This window comes from Lacerta agilis, chromosome 8, assembly GCF_009819535.1.
Source record: "Lacerta agilis isolate rLacAgi1 chromosome 8, rLacAgi1.pri, whole genome shotgun sequence".
In the NCBI taxonomy this organism is placed as follows: Eukaryota; Metazoa; Chordata; class Lepidosauria; order Squamata; family Lacertidae; genus Lacerta; species Lacerta agilis.
In genome coordinates, this window is record NC_046319.1 from 4,642,507 (window position 1) to 4,660,978 (window position 18,472).

General features: G+C 49.2%; 1 protein-coding gene across 1 annotated transcript; it reads left to right on the forward strand.

Annotated features, from left to right (window-relative positions):
• Positions 1 to 6,278: 6,278 nt before the first annotated feature.
• On the forward strand, positions 6,279 to 17,605 carry LOC117050864 (low molecular weight neuronal intermediate filament-like). Its single transcript, XM_033156766.1, has 4 exons — positions 6,279 to 7,037; positions 10,757 to 11,074; positions 12,574 to 12,698; positions 16,954 to 17,605. Exons 1-4 carry the CDS (start codon positions 6,279 to 6,281, stop codon positions 17,210 to 17,212), a joined length of 1,461 nt encoding a protein of 486 aa, XP_033012657.1. The 3' UTR covers positions 17,213 to 17,605.
• Positions 17,606 to 18,472: the final 867 nt, after the last annotated feature.

Genomic DNA, 18,472 nt, shown 5'->3' on the forward strand with positions numbered 1-18,472 from the left:
TCCGGCACTCCCATTTCTTTAAGAACTTGCCATAGTTTGTTGTGGTCGACACAGTCAAATGCTTTTGTGTAGTCAATGAAGCAGAAGTAGATGTTTTTCTGGAACTCTCTAGCTTTCTCCATAATCCAGCGCATGTTTGCAATTTGGTCTCTGGTTCCTCTGCCCCTTCGAAATCCAGCTTGCACTTCTGGGAGTTCTCGGTCCACATACTGCTTAAGCCTGCCTTGTAGAATTTTAAGCATAACCTTGCTAGCGTGTGAAATGAGTGCAATTGTGCGGTAGTTGGAGCATTCTTTGGCACTGCCCTTCTTTGGGATTGGGATGTAGACTGATCTTCTCCAATCCTCTGGCCACTGCTGAGTTTTCCAAACTTGCTGGCATATTGAGTGTAGCACCTTAATAGCATCATCTTTTAAAATTTTAAATAGTTCAGCTGGAATATCATCACTTCCACTGGCCTTGTTGTTAGCCAGGCTTTAATCTACTAATCTACTAGGCTAGATTCTGGGAATTCTTACAAAGTGTGCCATTGATCACATGGTGTAAAAAAAAAAAAAACACCAATGTCTGACTGATAGAAAAACTAATCACTGAACTAGAAATAGCAAGGGGACATGAAACAAAAAGGCCTTTATTATGTGCAGTGCAAGAGAGGAGAATGTGGGATCTCCGCTATATTACTGAACATCTTGGTTGCCGCGATTGGAAATATAAGTAACTTAAGGGATGCTCCAGAGAGCAGGACCCAAAGCAACCGATTCAATAAAGTAGATCTGGAAGATCTTTATGGTGGTAAAAGCTGTTTGACTGTGGAGCTCCTTCCATGTTGCACCATGGTGTTTCTTTTCTCAGCACTCCTCCTGGTGGCCATTCATCCTCTGGTCGCTGCTATGCATACATGACCTGTCTGTCTCCAGCCACTGCGGTCATCTGTAAGGGTTGGGTTGATGTTATCAACCTTCATGTTATGTTTGCAGATATCTTTGTAATGCAGTTTTGGTCTGCTAACTGGCCTAATGCCTAAACTTGGGGATTCTTCCATCTTCCATCGTGTGAACATGACCAAGCCACCGTAGATGTCGCTGAGACAGGACTGCAAACATGTTGGGAATGTGGGCTTGGGAGAGCACATCTCTGTTTGACACTGTCCTGCCGTGTTGATGCCCCCAATCTTCCTGACGCAGCGCATGTGGAAGGCATTGAGGCGTCGCTCCTGATGGTTGTAAGTTGCCCATGACTCACTGAAGAAGTGTGCATGCACATGAAAGCTCATACCAAGAACAAACTCAGTTGGTCTCTAAGGTGCTACTGGAAAGAATTTTCTATTTTGTTTCCATAAAGCAGTGTGCTTAAGGTGCACAATATTAGAAATAAAGTAAGCAATTAAAAATACAATTTAATGCGGACATGCCATCAGTCACCTGAATGACGCTTAGGGACCCCACTGGCGGCCCACAGACCACCAGTTTGGGAATGCCTGGTACATAATTTAACTCAGTATGTATCTGAAGAAGTGTGCATGCACACGAAAGCTCATACCAAGAACAAACTTAGTTGGTCTGCAGGGCCGGCGCGTCCATTTAGGCGAACTAGGCAGTTGCTGGCCAGCCTGCCCCCCGCCCCAGCCTGGTGCCGCTCTGCCAGCGGCAGAGTGGCGGGGGAGGGGGGAGCAGCCCGAAATTGGGCTTCTCCGCAGGGCCGGTGCTAGGGATTGGCCGGGGGGGGGGGGGCGCCAGAAGGTGATCTCGCCTAGGGTGCAAAAAACCCTAGCACCGGCCCTGTTGGTCTCTAAGGTGCTACTGGAAGGATTTTTTAAAAATATTTTTATATTTTGTTTTCAGTATGTATTGCGCAGCTTTCCAGGTGCTATTTTTAAAAGAAATCAAAGAAGTATATTGCATCCACCTTTGCCAACCTGTGCCCTCTAAGATGTTTTAAACTAGAACTCCCATCACCCCTGTGCTGGATGGGCCAATGGGAGTAGGTTGGCAAAGCCTGGTCTAATAGTTTGCAAGTGATTCATGAATCCTCTGGCCAGCCCATCAATGCTCGCTAGGACCCCACCATCTGCCCCTCCTGCTTAGTCACCCAATGCTCCAGGAAGATGCTCTGGGTGCCTTTTCCACACAGAAACTGCACCAGGATTCCAAACATAGCCGAGTTCATCCTTTTGCCCTCTCGCCGCAGTTTATTTTCCTGCCCTGCTGAACAAAGCTGTTTCAACATCCACTTTTGATGCTTTTTAGATTCATCAACCTGACAGCAGATGGGGTCATGTCTGGTTGCTTCTGTATTTTTGACACACATACACACACTCTCTCTCTCTCTCCTCCCCTAAAAAGAAAATCTCTTGCTACAAAGTTGGAATTCTTTCCCTCACTTATTAAATATAAGAAATAAGAAGTGACCCCCCAGCTTCCAGTGAGAAAAGGATAATAATGATGCCGATTTAAATTATGTATATCCTGCTTTTTACAACAACCAGTGATCTAAATGGCTTACCAAAAAACACATACTGATATTACAGTATATATGAAATGCAGAGCACACACACCCCGGGCTACCAGAGAACACTTCCGCTGAGCCTAATTTCATCAGAGAGGGGTGACTCTAGGGGCCCCAAGGACGGCTTCTGGGGGTAGATATGGACCCACAGGCACCACACCCAGGTGACCTCTGCCAGGGGGGCAGGAAGGATGGCTGTGGAAGGTGGAAGAGTTAAACTGTCATTGCACCATATCTCCTGGCAATGAGGCTTCCTCACTTTGGACCTTTTCATTCCAAGGGATGAGCAGCTCCCTGGCTTTGTTGTGGTTTAGTCGTGTCCAACTCTTCGTGACCCCATGGACCAGAGCACACCAGGCACTCCTGTCTCCCACTGCCTCCCGCAGTTTAGTCAGACTCATGCTAGTCACTTCGAGAACACTGTCCAGCCATCTCGTCCTCTGTCGTCCCCTTCTCCTTGTGCCCTCCATCTTTCCCAACACCAGGGTCTTTTCCAGGGAGTCTTCTCTTCTCATGAGGTGGCCAAAGCATTGGAGCCTCAGCTTCAGGATCTGCCCTTCCAGTGAGCACTCAGGGCTGATTTCCTTCAGAATGGATAGGTTTGATCTTTTTGCAGTCCATGGGATTCTCAAGAGTCTCCTCCAGCGCCATAATTCAAAAGCATCAATTCTTCGGCGATCAGCCTTCTTTATGGTCCAGCTCTCACTTCCATACATCACTACTGGGAAAACCATAGCTTTAACTATACAGACCCTTGTCGGCAAGGTGATGGCTCTGCTTTTTAAGATGTTGTCTAGGTTTCCATTGCTTTTCTCCCAAGAAGCAGGCGTTGTCTAATTTTGTGACTGCTGTCACCATCTGCAGTGATCATGGAACCCATTAAATCCCTGGTCCATCCCCTCCACACCCCGGCCAGGCTCCTGCCATAATGAGCAGGTGCAACGGATATGGCTGATTCAGCATTAGCTAAACCCTCCTCTCCCCCCCCCCCCACCAGGGCCAGGCTTTAGATGCCTTCTTGAAAGGAGCATTGATTTATCAAACAAAGAGGCAGAAATTAAATGGGGAATGGACAGATGGTGCCGGCCATGGGGGGTGGGGAGAGGCGCCATCAGCCGCTGCAGGGAAGCAGAATGTGAAGAAGCCATCTTTTCATTCTCGTTTTTAAATAGTATTGATTTCTTGGTTGCATGGTAAAATCGTTTATAGTCTCTCACACACAAAAAGAAGAAAACACACCTCCCTTCCTGAGGATCTTTCCTCTGATCCTGTGGACATGTGGAGCTACAATGGGCCACAGAAAACACACACACACACACACACACACACACACACACACACACACTGACACCAGCAGGCTCTGCAAGGCCTAAGAACATCAGATCAGGCCAGTGGTCCATCTACCGGTAGTCCAGCATCCTGTTCTCACAGGGGCTAACCAGGTGCCCCAACGGGAAACCTGCAAACAGGATCCAAGGACAGAAACCTTCTCCCTTCCTGTGGTTTCCAGCAACTGATATTCAGAAGCATTTACTGTCTCTGACAGTGGAGACAAAGCAGAGCCATCATGGCTTGTAGCCAAGCTCTCTCCACCTCTATTAAAGCCACCTTGTTTGATGGCCATCAGTGCCTCCTGCAGGTGTGAGTTCCATAGTTTAGCTACGTACTATGGTGTGAAGAATGGACGCGGGTGGCGCTGTGGGTTAAACCACAGAGCCTAGGGCTTGCTGATCAGAAGGTCGGTGGTTCGAATCCCCGCGACGGGGTGAGCTCCCATTACTCGGTCCCAGCTCCTGCCCACCTAGCAGTTCAAAAGCACGTCAAAGTGCAAGTAGATAAAGAGGTACCACTCCAGCGGGAAGGTAAACGGCGTTTCCGTGCGCTGCTCTGGTTCGCCAGAAGCTGCTTAGTCATACTTGCCACATGACCCGGAAGCTGTACGCTGGCTCCCTTGGCCAGTAAAGCGAGATGAGCGCCGCAACCCCAGAGTCGGACACGACTGAACCTAACGATCAGGGGTCCCTTTACCTTTACCTATGGTGTGAAGAAGGACTTCCTTTCATCTGTCCTGAATCTCCCAGCATTCAACTCCACTGGATGCTGACATAAGGCCTTTAGTGCATTCAGGGCAAAACCAGTGGCAGGTCCTGGAGGAATCTGGCAGCCCAGAGCAAAGGCTTCCAAGGCACATCCCAGGGGACAGGTGGTGGGGGGGATCACCTGGGTGGCCCAGCAAGATGGCTTGTTGCCTATGTCCCAGCAGGGGGCTTTAGGGGAGCTCAGATTCCCTTCAGGAAAAGTGGCAACTACAAGCAGGTCCTGTTGGGAATATTACTCCCTGCCTCCCTATTACCGCCGCCAGAGCAACGCTATACAGAGTTCTTTGATAGAAAGGCTCACTGGGAGTTAAGTCTTGGGTACCCTGGACGGACCACAGCTCAGCAGGAGAGCATCGGCTTTGCAGGCAGATACATGCAGCCACTGCTGGCATCTTCAGGCCGGAATGGACAAACCCTGTGTGCAAGACGGGAGAGCCGCTGCCGGTCAGAGCAGACGACACTGAGCTAGGTGCACCAACGTAGCCCGATTCCAAAATACAGACGCGCTTTTACCCTCGCAAGACTGAACGTTTTGCCCTCGGCTGTATTTGAGGGACGATTCCAACAGATTCCACGTGATAAAACGCTTATGCCCCTGTGGAGACAGCAGCACCAAAAGAGTGGCACATGCCCTCCTGTCCTGTTCTCTATATAAAAACCTGAGGAACGAGATCATCACCCCACTCGTATTGCCCATCCCAGGGCGCTCAGCCACTGCCACAGGGTCCTTTCTCCTGCCAGACCAAATAGAGCAGACACCAGCAAAGGTTGCTAGGTTTTTAGCCGGGGCAATCAGAATAAGGTCCATTATGACTGTTGACTCATAATGTGCTTTTATATTTAATTTTCACTTTTTTTCTGTGTTGTAACGTTCTCTTGCTGCCATGGCCATTGGCTGAGGTGAATAAAGTTTCTATTAAAAAGTGGTGCATCGGTTTTTCAGTGTTGGAACAGTCAGAATGCCCAATATCCATGTAGAGTCAACTGCTAATGATCTGCCTTTCCCCCATCTCCATCGATTATCTGCCACTCTGTCTGGGGGGGGGGGTCACCCAGGGGTCTCCCAGTCTTTTTAACTACCAGCCTGGTCATTCATGTCATTTTGATCATTGGCCAGTTTTATCCTGTGTTGCTGTTTCAGTCCATTTTATTAAACTGCTTTCAATCTGTATCATAAGCTGCCTTGCAGATTTAAAAAATAAATAAATGGAAACATAACCTGATTCTGCAAAAGGCAGCACCCGATGCTCCCATGGTTGCGATTTCCGCCTCGGGGGGCCCGATCCGCCTTTTGCAATGCACCCGCATGGGGAGACACGACGGGGGCTCGTCCGCCTCCTGCCACGACACCCTCCCCGTCTATATTTCGGGGCTGGGTCAAGGCTGATCTCCGCCACATTTGCTGATGAAGCTCTTGACGGCGGCGGCCAGCGATAAAAATCCTCCTCCTTTGCCCCCCCCCGCCCCGAGCCCCCCTCCTCCCCTTTGCAATTGGCTGCCCGACGTGACTTTGTCGCTGCTGCGCCGCTAGGATTGGCGCTGGCCCGGCGATAAAAGCGCCGGCGTGCCGCGCTCCCCGCCCGCTGTCGAAGAGCCTCCGCCGGCGCCGCGACCCTCTTTCCTCCCGCAGGATCGCCCCCTTCGCGGCCCCGGACGCCCCTCGCAGCCGCGGCCATGAGCTACAGCAGGGACCTGCTCTTCGCTGCTCCGTCCTACGGCAAGAAAGCCTTCGGGGAGCCCCCGTCGCGGCTCTCGGCGGGCCGGAGCGTTGTGTACGGCTCGACGGCGGGCGCGGGCCGGGCGGGGGCAATGCAGCCGCCGCGGGGAGGCTTGGCCCCCTCGGCCTTCTCGTCGTCGTATCGGAAGCTGCCGGCGCCGAGCAGCTCGCTGGACCACCTGGAGGCGCTGCGGGCCGGGGGGGCGGCGTCGGGGCCGAGCGCGCTGAGCAACGAGCTGAAGATCGTGCGCACCAACGAGAAGGAGCAGCTGCAGGGCCTCAACGACCGCTTCGTCACCTACATCGAGAAGGTGCACCAGCTGGAGCAGCACAACCGGCTGCTGGAGGCCGAGGTGGCGGCGCTGCGGCAGCGCCAGGCCGAGCCGTCGCGCCTGCAGGCGCTCTACGAGCAGGAGGTGCGCGAGCTGCGCTCCCAGGTGGAGGCGCTGCGGCACGACGGCGACCAGGCGGCGCTGGAGAGCCAGCAGCTGGGCCGCGCCCTCCAGCGGCTGCGCGACGAGGCGGCCCACGAGGCGGCGCGGCGCCAGGAGGCCGAGCTGGCGCTGCGCGACGCGCGCAAGGACGCCGACCGCGCCGCGCTCGCCCGCCTCGAGCTGGAGAAGAAGGTCGAGGCGCTCCTGGACGAGATCGCCTTCCTGCGCCACGTCCACGACGAGGAGGTGGCCGAGCTGCACGCCGAGCTGCAGGGGGCGCAGGTGCGGCGGGGAGGGGGCTCGGCGGGGTCGCGCGCGGCGGGGCAAAGGCCACTTGAGTCGCAGACAAGGGCAGGCAGGAGACTTGCTGGATCACCCGAGGCGCCGTCCGGTCCGGCATCGTGCGCTCACAGTGGCCAACCCGGAGTGCGCGCACTCCTGTCTAAAGGACTTGATGGTGGTGGAGGGATGCTGAATGTAGCGAAAGCAGCACTTATGACCTGGATCAGGCCAATGGTCCATCTAGTTCAACATCCTGTTCTGGCAAGTGGTCACTCGACTCAGATGTCCCTTTTGGGACACCTGCAAGTAGGATTTGCGCACAGGAGCCCTCTCCCCACCTGCCGTTTCCAGAAATTGCAACTGTGGAGGCAGAGCATCGCCATCAGTGGCCCTCTCCTCCATGACTTTGTCTAACCCTCTTTGAAAGCCTTCTAGGCTAGTGGCCATTCCTGCCTCCTTTGGAAGAGAGTGCCCTAGTTTAGCTGTGCCCTGCTGTTTAAAGAAAGACTCTTATCTGTCTTCCAGCCTTTAGCTTCACTGAATGTCCCTGACTTCCAGTCTCACTCCTTTTCCAAGAGTCAAGGCTACATCCTAGGAGGTGCTTCCAAGGATCGGCATGAAAGATTGAGAAAACTAACCATCGTGTGGACAAAGCAGATGGATGGAGAGAAGTTTAGTTAGGGTTGCCATTTCCCCCAAAATGAAAATCCAGGCAGAGTTGTTGAGCTTTTTCTGTGAACAACCCCCCCCCAAAAAAAAATAGAAAGATTTTTGCGCTTTTAAAGAATTTTTGGGATTAATTCTTTTTAAAAGCACCCTACTTGCCACATGTCTGGGTTTTTCCTGCACATTTTGCAAAAATCTGCCTGTGCGCCATTTTCAAGCCCAATTCCCGGATGTGTCCGGGAAAACCCGGACATATGGCAGGCCTAAGTTTACTTCTCTTAGCATAATACCGTACTAGAACTCGAGGTTAGCCAGTTACCATTGTCTGCCTACACATGATTCATTTAAAGAACAGTTAAGGCAAGTTTTGCCTCCTCGTGGAACTGTGGGCAGTGTAGTTTGCTCAGGGTTGCCAGGAACTGCGACTCTGTAAGGAGTAAACTTCAGTGCCCGGAATTCTTTGAGAAGGAACATTGTGCTTTAAAGGAATTTCATGTGAGAGTCAGGGCAAGCTAAAGCTTCTTCACATACAGTGCAGTTATTTGGGGAATTGGTTGCTGCCAGATGTAGCAGTCCGTGGAGGATGTCCTATCTTTGACTGGGGTGGTTAAATGCAAGCCGCTCTCTCTGGGGGTCAGGAGCATGTGGGAGAGGGCTGCTTGCACACCACATGTGGGGTTCCCACTGGGGCATCTGGTTGGCCACTTGTGAGAAACGGGTGCGGTGGACTTGGTGGGGCTTTGGTCTGATCCAGCAACCTGGCTCTTCTTGCATTCTTTTGTACAGTTACAGGTGGGTAGCCGTGTTGGTCTGCCATAGTCAAAAGAAAATAAAATTAAAAAATTCTTTCCAAAGGATAAACGGACATAAATCTGATATCTGGAATCACAAGACAGAGAAACCAGTAGGAGAACACTTCAATCTCCCAGGACATTCTATAGTATAAAAGATCTCAAAGTAGCTGTCTTAATACAAAGAAATTTCAGAAATAGACTGGAAAGAGAAGTGGCTGAATTGCAACTAATCACCAAACTTAAAACCATGGAGAAACCTGGTCTGAACAAAGACATTGGATTCTTATCTCATTATACATGACAAAGCTATCTTTAGCCATCTCACCCGTTGCCTTTCCCTGCAAGACCAATTGCAGCCGTCAACAGGTTTTCCACACCTATCACCCATTCCCACCACCCTTCTGAGTAATACCCCTCCCCACTCCCTCACTATATTTAAGGGTCTGGTGACTTCCGTTTCAGTGTATCTGAAGATGTTTGCGTGTACACGAAAGCTCATACCAAGAACAAACTTAGTTGGTCTTTTAAGGTGCTACTGGAAAGAATTTTTTATTTTATTTTGTTTATTCTTTTGTACAGTTGGGAAGCGACATGGATTGTGTGCTTGCGAGCACAACTCCTCCCCTCTAGGGTCACGCAGTGAATGGTTCGACAGGGAGTGCTTCTTCAAGTGTCAGCCGATCATTGGAACTCACTGCTGCAGGGTGTGGTTGTGGCTGCAGGTTGAAGTGGATTTGGAAGAGAAGTGGCGCCTTCCAGATGTAGTGGACTATGGCTCCCAACTAGCTGTGACCATTGGGCATGCTGGTTGGGAGTCATGGGACTTGGGAGTCCTGGGTTAGATACATGGTGAACAGGGCTCTCCGCAGCTTATTGGGAGCGGAGTTTGGAGAGCAGCAACAAGAGGCTATGGCTGTGCTCTTCCTGCACAGCTGGAGGCAGCAGTGCTTCTGAATATCAGTTCCTGGAAGCCGTAGGAGGGGGGAGTTGCTCTTGTGCTCGGATCCTGCGTGCAGGTTTCCCACTGGAGCATTTGGCTGGCCACTGTGAGAACAGGATTCTGGACTAGGTTGGCCTGATCCAGCAGGCGCTTCTTACGTCCTTATGAGACACTTGACATTTCAGATCCCTGGCTGTGGCAACTGCTGCCTCCCGAAGCACATGGTCCGAGCGACCAGCCTTTCTCCCAGATTTGAGGCTGCAGGTCAGCGGAGACCACCTCTTGCTGAGTGCCAGCTGCCCCTTCCGCCACCCCAGCTCCTTGGTAGTCCAGTGGCTCTGCATACAGAAGGTCCCAGGTTCAGCTCCAGGCAGCATCTCTGAGTAGGGCTGGAAATGTCCCCTGAAACCTCATCGCGAAACCATACTGAGCTCAGGGGACCAAGGGCATAGAGCAGGGGTCAGCAAACTTACCGCGCCTCGGGCCGGTGTCTCCAGTGCCGATGGCGCAGAGGGCGGGGGAGCGTGCGCCCATACGCGTGTGCACACGCTATTTCCGGCGCACTTCCAGGTCGGAAGAGCACAGCAAATAGCTTGTGCGCATGTGCACGGGCCTCCTCCAACCCGGATGTGACTGGAAATAATGCTTGCGCATGCGCACAAGCTATTTCCAGTGCTGCTCCGACCCAGAAGTGGGCAGCCGCGCCGGTAAGAGTGGGCGGCGGGGGTCGCCACAGGCCGGATAAATGAGTCCCTTGGGCCGTATTCGGCCCGCGGGCCTTAGTTTGGAGACCTCTGGCATAGAGATTTCATAAAGGCAGCTTCCCACTTTCCTAGGGGTGGGGGCGTTTCGGTTGCTTGGAAGCCCAAAGCCCCAGAGCAGCCAATCTGGCAATCCCTGTTGGCGCTTCCAACAGGAGGGGTTAGCGGGGGCATTCTTGACCTCTGGGGGTTGGGGAGAAATTTAATTCCGTTCACAGTTAAAGGTGAAATTGCTCAGGTAACAGTTTCTGAAACAATATGCCGGCTGAAATATGCCAACACCCACCCATTGAAATTTGCACCTCTCTGAATTTTTCCTTGCAGTTCTCTAAGTTATGTACATACAATGGAGGAAAGTGTACTTAGGAATGCATATATTAGTGAAAATCTGAGCTTATCCACACGGATCTCACCTCAAGCTCCATCATAAAGCATGATAATAATGGTAATCCCAGCCACCATCATAATAAATGGAGCAGATTCCCAGGGCCTCTCATTAGGAAGGGTGGACCCTTTCCTGCCACTGAGGGCCCTTCCCTCTTATCTGTTCCCTTCCAGGTCTCCGTCGAGATCGATATGAGCAAGCCTGACCTCACGGCTGCCTTGAAAGAGATCCGCACCCAGTACGAAGTCCTGTCCGCCCGGAACCAGCAGTCGGCTGAGGAGTGGTACAAATCCAAGTTTGCCAACTTCACTGAAGAGGCGGCTCGCAGCAGCGACAGCATCCGCCAGGCCAAGGAGGAGATTTCCGAATATCGCCGGCAGCTGCAAGCCCGGAACATCGAGATCGAGTCCTTGCGCGGCGCCAACGAGTCCCTGGAGAGGCAGCTGCAGGAGGCTGAGGAGAGGAGCAGCAAAGAGCTGCGTGACCTGCAGGTGCGTCACACGGAAGCCACGGTTTGTTGAGCTAAGAGTCGTTAGCAAACCGTGGCTTGTTTTCCCAAGGTTTGGCCGTTTTCCAGCTGCCTCTTTAGGTTAACCTGCATAACTTTGCCTGTTGCCTTTTTTGTCCTAAAGGCCTAAAGTTGTGCTCCACAGATTAGTTAGGGACAGGGTGGATTTGATTTAAATCAAACTGATTTAAATCACGATTTAAATCAAACTGATTTAAATCACGATTTAAATCATGATTTAAATCACAGTTTTCTACATAAAGACTAATTCTTGCTGGTATAACTTTAATATGCAAGTAGATGAAGATTTTTAGAATAACAACTTTTCATATTAGTTTTTTTTTATCCCCAGTTTAATAGGTTAATCATTCATATTTGGACAACTTTTCATTACCTTAATAATAACAATTTAAATAATCATTACCTTAATAATAACAATTTAAATAGATTTATTAGATCCATTCCACTCCAAACAATCAGAAAAATATGGTTTCTATTCTGTTCACTGAACTTCTTGAAACTTAACACTGAAGGGGTTGATTCTGTATTCATAGGTTTGTATAACAATAGGATTAAGGTCTTTTTCTCAACTCTGTTCATGTTATAACATTTTTGCTGTGAAGAAGAGGCATGTGATCTCTGCTGAGTCAAATTCAGTTTTGAGAACTGCAAAAGTAAACCAAGCATCTGTGATAATATCTTGTAGGCAGAGAAACTGCCCAATAATCTTACAAAAACCTGTGGAAGAGCATAAATGACATTGTGAATGGATTAATGGAATTTATTTACCAAAAAATTAAACATATACAGCCTTATTCTACATAATTAAAAAAACTAATCTTTATTTCATGATTGAATAACCTTTGGATGGTAATATATTTTCCCCAAAAAGCATTTTATTGGAAAAAAATCCAATTTAAATTTTTAAAAATCTGATTTTTTTTTTTTAAAAAAAAAAAATCATTGATTTTTATCCACCCTGGTCAGGGAACATTTGTAAAAATTGTCCTTGCTTTTACTTGTCTATTGTTTTCCTTCTGCCCTTATTTCCCCATCTTCTCCCTGACAATGAACTCCATTCCTCAAGCCCTGCTCCTCCTCTGTCAATTCTCGCTTGCTGTCCCAAAGTTCTGCACACCTATCTCCTTAAAATCCACTTTTTCTGGACAGCCCCCCTGCCCCACAGCACATGATCCCATCCCCCCCATGCCTGTCTCTTCCATCCCGTCCTGTTCTCTCCTTTGACAAAGTTCAAATCAGCCATCCTCATCTCAGCGTACGCAGGAAGGTTGGACTACAACTCCCAACATCCAGTGCATTTGGCTGTGGCTAATGGGATGTGGATTCCACAGTTGGGCAGTACCTGGTTGGGGAAGGCTGGTTTTGATTGGCAGCACCTCGGGGATGGGCATCTGCCTTCCTTGTTATGCTTTAAAGTGCTACAGGTATTGATGTTAACGTAGAAATCGTGATACATTTCAGGAGACCATCAGCCAGCTTGAAAATGCCCTGAGGACAACCAAGGGGGAGATGGCCCGTCACCTGCGGGAGTACCAGGACCTGTTGAATGTGAAGATGGCTCTGGATATTGAAATTGCAGCATACAGGTAGGAGGGCTTTTGCCACCGGTCTTCATAGCTGCTTGAGATGAGTGCTGCCCATTCCTGCTCATTCTTTGGGCTGTTTGAGGTAGAAACGGAGGCTGGGCATCAACGTTTTGGTCTCCAACATGCAGGCCTCGCATAAACTAATGCTAATTTTGGGGTGGGGGCACCATCCACCAGGAACGTCCCCTGCACAAATCATTGAATCATCGAATTGTATAGTTGGAAGGAACCCTGAGAGTCATCTAGTCCAACCTCCTGCAGTGCAGGAATCGCAGCCAAAGAATACACGACAGATACCTAGCCCACCTCTGTTTAAAAACATCTGATGAAGAAGAGTCATAGAATCATAGAGTTGGAAGAGACCACAAGGGCCATCCAGTCCAACCCCCTGCCAAGCAGGAAACACCATCAAAGCATTCCTGACAGATGGCTGTCAAGCCTCTGCTTAAAGACCTCCAAAGAAGGAGACTCCACCACACTCCTTGGCAGCAAATTCCACTGCCGCTCTCACTGTCAGGAAGTTCTTCCTAATGTTTAGATGGAATCTTCTTTCTTGTAGTTTGAATCCATTGCTCTGTGTCCGCTTCTCTGGAGCAGCAGAAAACAGTCTTTCTCCCTCCTCTATATGACATCCTTTTATATCTTTGAACATGGCTATCATATCACCCCTTAACCTTCTCTTCTCCAGGCTAAACATACCCAGCTCCCTAAGCCGTTCCTCATAAGGCATCATTTCCAGGCCTTTGACCATTTTGGTTGCCCTCCTCTGGACACGTTCCAGCTTGTTAGTATCCTTCTTGGAACTGTGGTGCCCAGAACTGGACACAGTATTCCAAGTGAGGTCTGACCAGAGCGGAATACAGTGGTACTATTACTACCCTTGATCTAGATGCTATACTCCTATTGATGCAGCCCAGAATTGCATTGGCTTTTTTAGCTGCTACATCACACTGTTGTCTCATGTCAAGTTTGTGGTCTACCAAGACTCCTAGATCCTTTTCACATGTACTGCTCTCAAGCCAGGTGTCACCCATCCTGTATCCCACCTCTTGTGGGAATCTGCTCCACTATTGAACAGCTCTTGCCCTCAAAAGGTTCCTCCTGATGTTTAGTCCGAATCTCCTTTCTTGCCATTTGAATCCATTGGTTTAAGTGCTACCCTCTGGAGCAGCAGGGAACAAGCTTTCTCCATCTTCCATGGGACGTATCATTATTGATATTATTTAAATTGGTATACCGCCCTTCACCTGAAGATCCCAGGGCAGTTCACAACAGAAAAATACAAAATGAGAGCACAAGATACATAATAAAACCCAAACTAGCTGATGATCAACCTTGCACAAACACATTTTAAAAGCCATAGAATGTTAATCAGCCCGACACCCGGTTGAAGAGAAACATTTTCACCTGGCACCTAAAGTTGTGTAATGAAGACGCCCAGTGAGCGTCTCTGCGGAGAGCATTCCACAAATGGGAAGCAACTGCAAAAAATGGCCCATTCTTGTGTTGCCACCCTCTGGACTTCTTGTGGAAGAGGCACACAAAGAAGGGCCTCAGAGGGTGATTGCAGGGTCCATGTCGGTTCTTATGGTGAGAAGTGGTCCTTGAGGTATGGCGGTCATATCTCCTCTCAATCTTCTCTTCCCAACTCCCTCAACTGATCTTGGCTTCTTTTCCAGGCTTTTGATCATCTTGGTTGCCCTCTCCTGACTTTTTCCTGTCGGAATGTTTAGGAGTGTGGATGAGTATATATTATTTATATATCTCAATCCCAGCTTGTGTGAGCAAGCTCCAAACATAGCAGAGTCACATTCCCTTCTAAAACACAGCAGAAAACGGTTGCATAGGCTTGCTAAAGCCTCTATAAGAAATATATATTCTTGGTATATTCCCCTTGTTCCCTCTTAAAAGCAAAGACACAATACAGTACTGATTATAAGATATAAAAGTTTACTTACAGTCATCGTCTATGAGATACAGTACAGGTTCAAAGAGGCAGATAAGCTTAGATAAATCCATTTACATGTGGTGAAGCTGATTCCATAGGGGAACAGGCTTCACCTCTGCTTCTCTCAGCTGCAAGCTGCAAGCTGAGAGAGAGCATCCTGCTTGTTCAAATGACGAGGCAAAAAGGGGAGTCTTCTTTGGGATCTGGTTCCCAGGTAAGACCACACCTACTTCTGGTTCCTGTAACTCAGTCCAGGTAAACAGGAAGTTAAGCCTGGAGGACTGAGTTACCTTCATGTCCACTCTAGCAGTGTTGTGTTTGGCTGTGTTTACATCCCACATTTCCTTTTTTAATTCATCTGTTTTTAAATGTGGAACCCAAGCTGTGGTTTCTAGGTAGGTTTCCATGCATGTGCTGAGAAGACCCCAGACCTTCTTAGCTTCAGCAAACTTGCCTGCCCAGTCCGGCTGCACCCTGCCACTGTCCTTGGTGCTGCCCTTGGCAACATGCTGCAGGGTTTATTTCTCAAGGAAGGAAGTACTTGGTTGGGTTTCTACAGCAGTTGTTTCCAAGCTTTTTGGGGGCCACTGCCCCCTTGGTTCCCTAAACCCATCCCAAGTGACCCCAACCTTATTAAAAAGCATTATTTCAGAATAGCAGCTTGTACAACCCACTGATTCACAGAAAATCTAAAAACCTAGCCAAAATTCAACAAAACTGATGCATTCGATCCAGATTTTCAAAGGCTGATAGTCACTGACACCTCCATCCTACCTATTAAAGGTCACAATCCATCATACTTTCGCTGCATGAGAATACTCGTGTGTAGGCAGCATGTTAGAAGCTTTTGTCCATTTATCAGAGTTTCTGGAAACAGTGGCCAGCAATTGAAGTTACACTCCCAGACGCTGTGCAACTCAGTCAAGGGATTTATTGCTTGACTGGTCATAAATGCATCACGGTAGTATTATTTACAGTCATTACAGCAATAGCTGTACCGGAACACTTAAGTTTCAGTCCCTCTTTTTCTCTTTAGCAATGACATAGGCAGACACAGTCCATCGGCAGTCAGGATGCAGCCGTTTGCAGACAGCATTTGTTGGTCAGTCGTCTTAAAAGCTAAAACGAAATTTCTCCTTTTATCGGCGCTTCCAGCTGAAGCAGCGCGTGCTCAGAGTGCCACTCCCACTTATATACAGGCAAAACTCGAAAAATTAGAATATCGTGGAAAGGTTCATTTCTTTCAGTAATTCAGCTTAAAAGGTGAAACTAATATATGAGATAGGCTCATGACATGCAAAGCGAGATATGTCAAGCCTTTATTTGTTATAATTGTGATGATTATGGCATACAGCTGGTGAGAACCCCAATTTAACAATTTCAACTTGGGGGTTTTTATCAGCTGTGCGCCATTTGTTGTTGTTGATGTTCAGTCATTTAGTTGTGTCCGACTCTTCGTGACCCCATGGACCAGAGCACGCCAGGCACGCCTATCCTTCACTGCCTCCCGCAGTTTGGCCAAACTCATGTTAGTCGCTTCGAGAACACTGTCCAACCATCTCATCCTCTGTCGTCCCCTTCTCCTTGTGCCCTCCATCTTTCCCAACATCAGGGTCTTTTCTAGGGAGTCTTCTCTTCTCATGAGGTGGCCAAAGTACTGGAGCCTCAACTTCAGGATCTGCCCTTCCAGTGAGCACTCAGGGCTGATTTGTTTAAGAATGGATATGTTTGATCTTTTTGCAGTCCATGGGACTCTCAAGAGTCTCCTCCAGCACCATAATTCAAGAGCATCAATTCTTCGGCGATCAGTCTTCTTTATGGTCCAGCTCTCACTTCCATACATTACTACTGGGAAAACCATAGCTTTAACTATACGGACCTTTGTCGGCAAGGTGATGTCTCTGCTTTTTAAGATGCTGTCTAGGTTTGTCATTGCTTTTCTCCCAAGAAGCAGGCATCTTCTAATTTCGTGACTGCTGTCTCCATCTGCAGTTATCATCACAATTATAACAAGCAAAGGCTTGACATATCTCGCTTTGCATGTCATGAGTCTATCTCATATATTAAACTCCAGTAGCTAATGAAAACAATTGCTTATATAAATGGACTTTCCCCACGATATTCTATTTTTTCGATTTTCACCTGTACAACTGTTCTGGAGTCTTCTCCCCGTTTCTGGGTGAACGATTCCCTAACACGACCGCCTCCAGGGGGCGCCACCACCACTGCTCTAAAGCATCAGTGGTGGATCTTGAGGAATCCGTAGTGTTGTGTTCTGACGTGGTTTGTGTGTTTTCACCCCTGCAGAAAATTGCTGGAAGGGGAAGAGACCCGCCTGAGCACCGTCAGCAGCACCAGCAGCAGCAGTGCTTTCGGCCTGAGCTACCCCTTCTCCTCGAGCCCCCTGGCCGGCTTCAAGGGGTTCTCGGCCAGCACAGTGGCGATCCGGAAGGACAAGAAGGCAGAGTCCCAGGACAGCCCCAAGGAGTCCAATGACTCAGGAGAGTCAAAGGACGAGGACGATTCTGGAGATGAGAAGTCTGCAACGGGCGTGCCCAAAACCTAAAACGGTGTCCCAAAGGCAGCCCTCCCCACCCCCCCTCTCACTGGATTTCCTCAGAATGGGGTGAGGGTGTTGTAGGTGTTTCAGACATGGGATGGCTCTTGGGATGAGTCCGTCAGGCAGACCACGATAACCGGACACCAAATTACTCCTGGACAGATCCGCAAGCCTCTGGCAACTCTCCAGGAGCCAGCACCGCACAGATCTGCCCAGAACTCAGTTGCATATCACAAGCAGGGGCTTTAGAGCTCTTGGGCAGATAGCTGGGCCTCTTGGCTCTCTGGCATCACAAACCTCTGCAAGTTTACTTTGGAGTAAATCCCAGTGTGTTCGTCTGTGAGCGACACACAGAAGTCTTCCCGTGTCTGAAACACTTCTGGAAAAACGTAATCTTCTGAGTGGGAAACTTGACAGGGGTGTGTGTGTGTGCCTGCCCTCCATTCTACCCCCCCCCCTTTGTTGACCATCTTCAGTCTTCTAATCTGGAGGGCACCAGGTTGGGGAAGGCTCATTTAGGTTACACTAGCATTCCCCATTTCTGCTCTGAGGCTGACCTGACTTCAGACAAGGTCCTTGAATGCCGAAGTGCATAGATTCCCAAATGCTTTCAGGCCGCTGCCCCCTTGGTTCCATAATTTCAACCCCCACTGCCCCCTCCCCTATGAAAAGCATTATTCCAGAATAGTGGTTTGCATGACCCGCTAGGGAAAACCACCATGTAGTTAAATTGATTCAACAGAACTGATGACCGGGATCCAGTGAGACCAGCTTTTCAAAGTCTGGTTGTCATTTGCACCTCCAGCGCCCCCTGCTACCCCCTTGCCTCTTAGTGCCCCCCTGGGAAATCCCACTGCTGCCCCTACGGGGTGATCCTACCCACTTTGGGAACTGCTGCTCTAGAATATATTTAATACTTCCGAGTTAACGCGTTTTGTGCCTCTTTCTCATTCGAAACCTCTGACTTTAAAAGCCACAGGGCAGATTACTGTGGTTATGTGATCTCCGCCCCTATGTCTGTCTGTCTGTCTGTTCAGAAAAAGCTGCAATCAGGAGGAGTGGCAGTCAGTTCTCGGGGAGCACTGGCTGTTTTACTCTTTCCTTTTACAGGTGGGTAGCCGTGTTGGTCTGCCATAGTCGAAACAAAATAGAAAATTCTTTCCAGTAGCACCTTAGAGACCAACTGAGTTTGTTCTTGGTATGAGCTTTCGTGTGCATGCACACGAAAGCTCATACCAAGAACAAACTCAGTTGGTCTCTAAGGTG

Bases quoted from the DNA above. Each gene is read 5' to 3' on its own strand.
- LOC117050864 (XM_033156766.1), top strand. From the start codon at position 6,279: ATGAGCTACAGCAGGGACCTGCTCTTCGCTGCTCCGTCCTACGGCAAG. The intron at 11,075-12,573 runs GTGCGTCACACG...GATACATTTCAG, and splicing joins AAGAGCTGCGTGACCTGCAG to GAGACCATCAGCCAGCTTGA. The intron at 12,699-16,953 runs GTAGGAGGGCTT...TCACCCCTGCAG, and splicing joins ATTGAAATTGCAGCATACAG to AAAATTGCTGGAAGGGGAAG.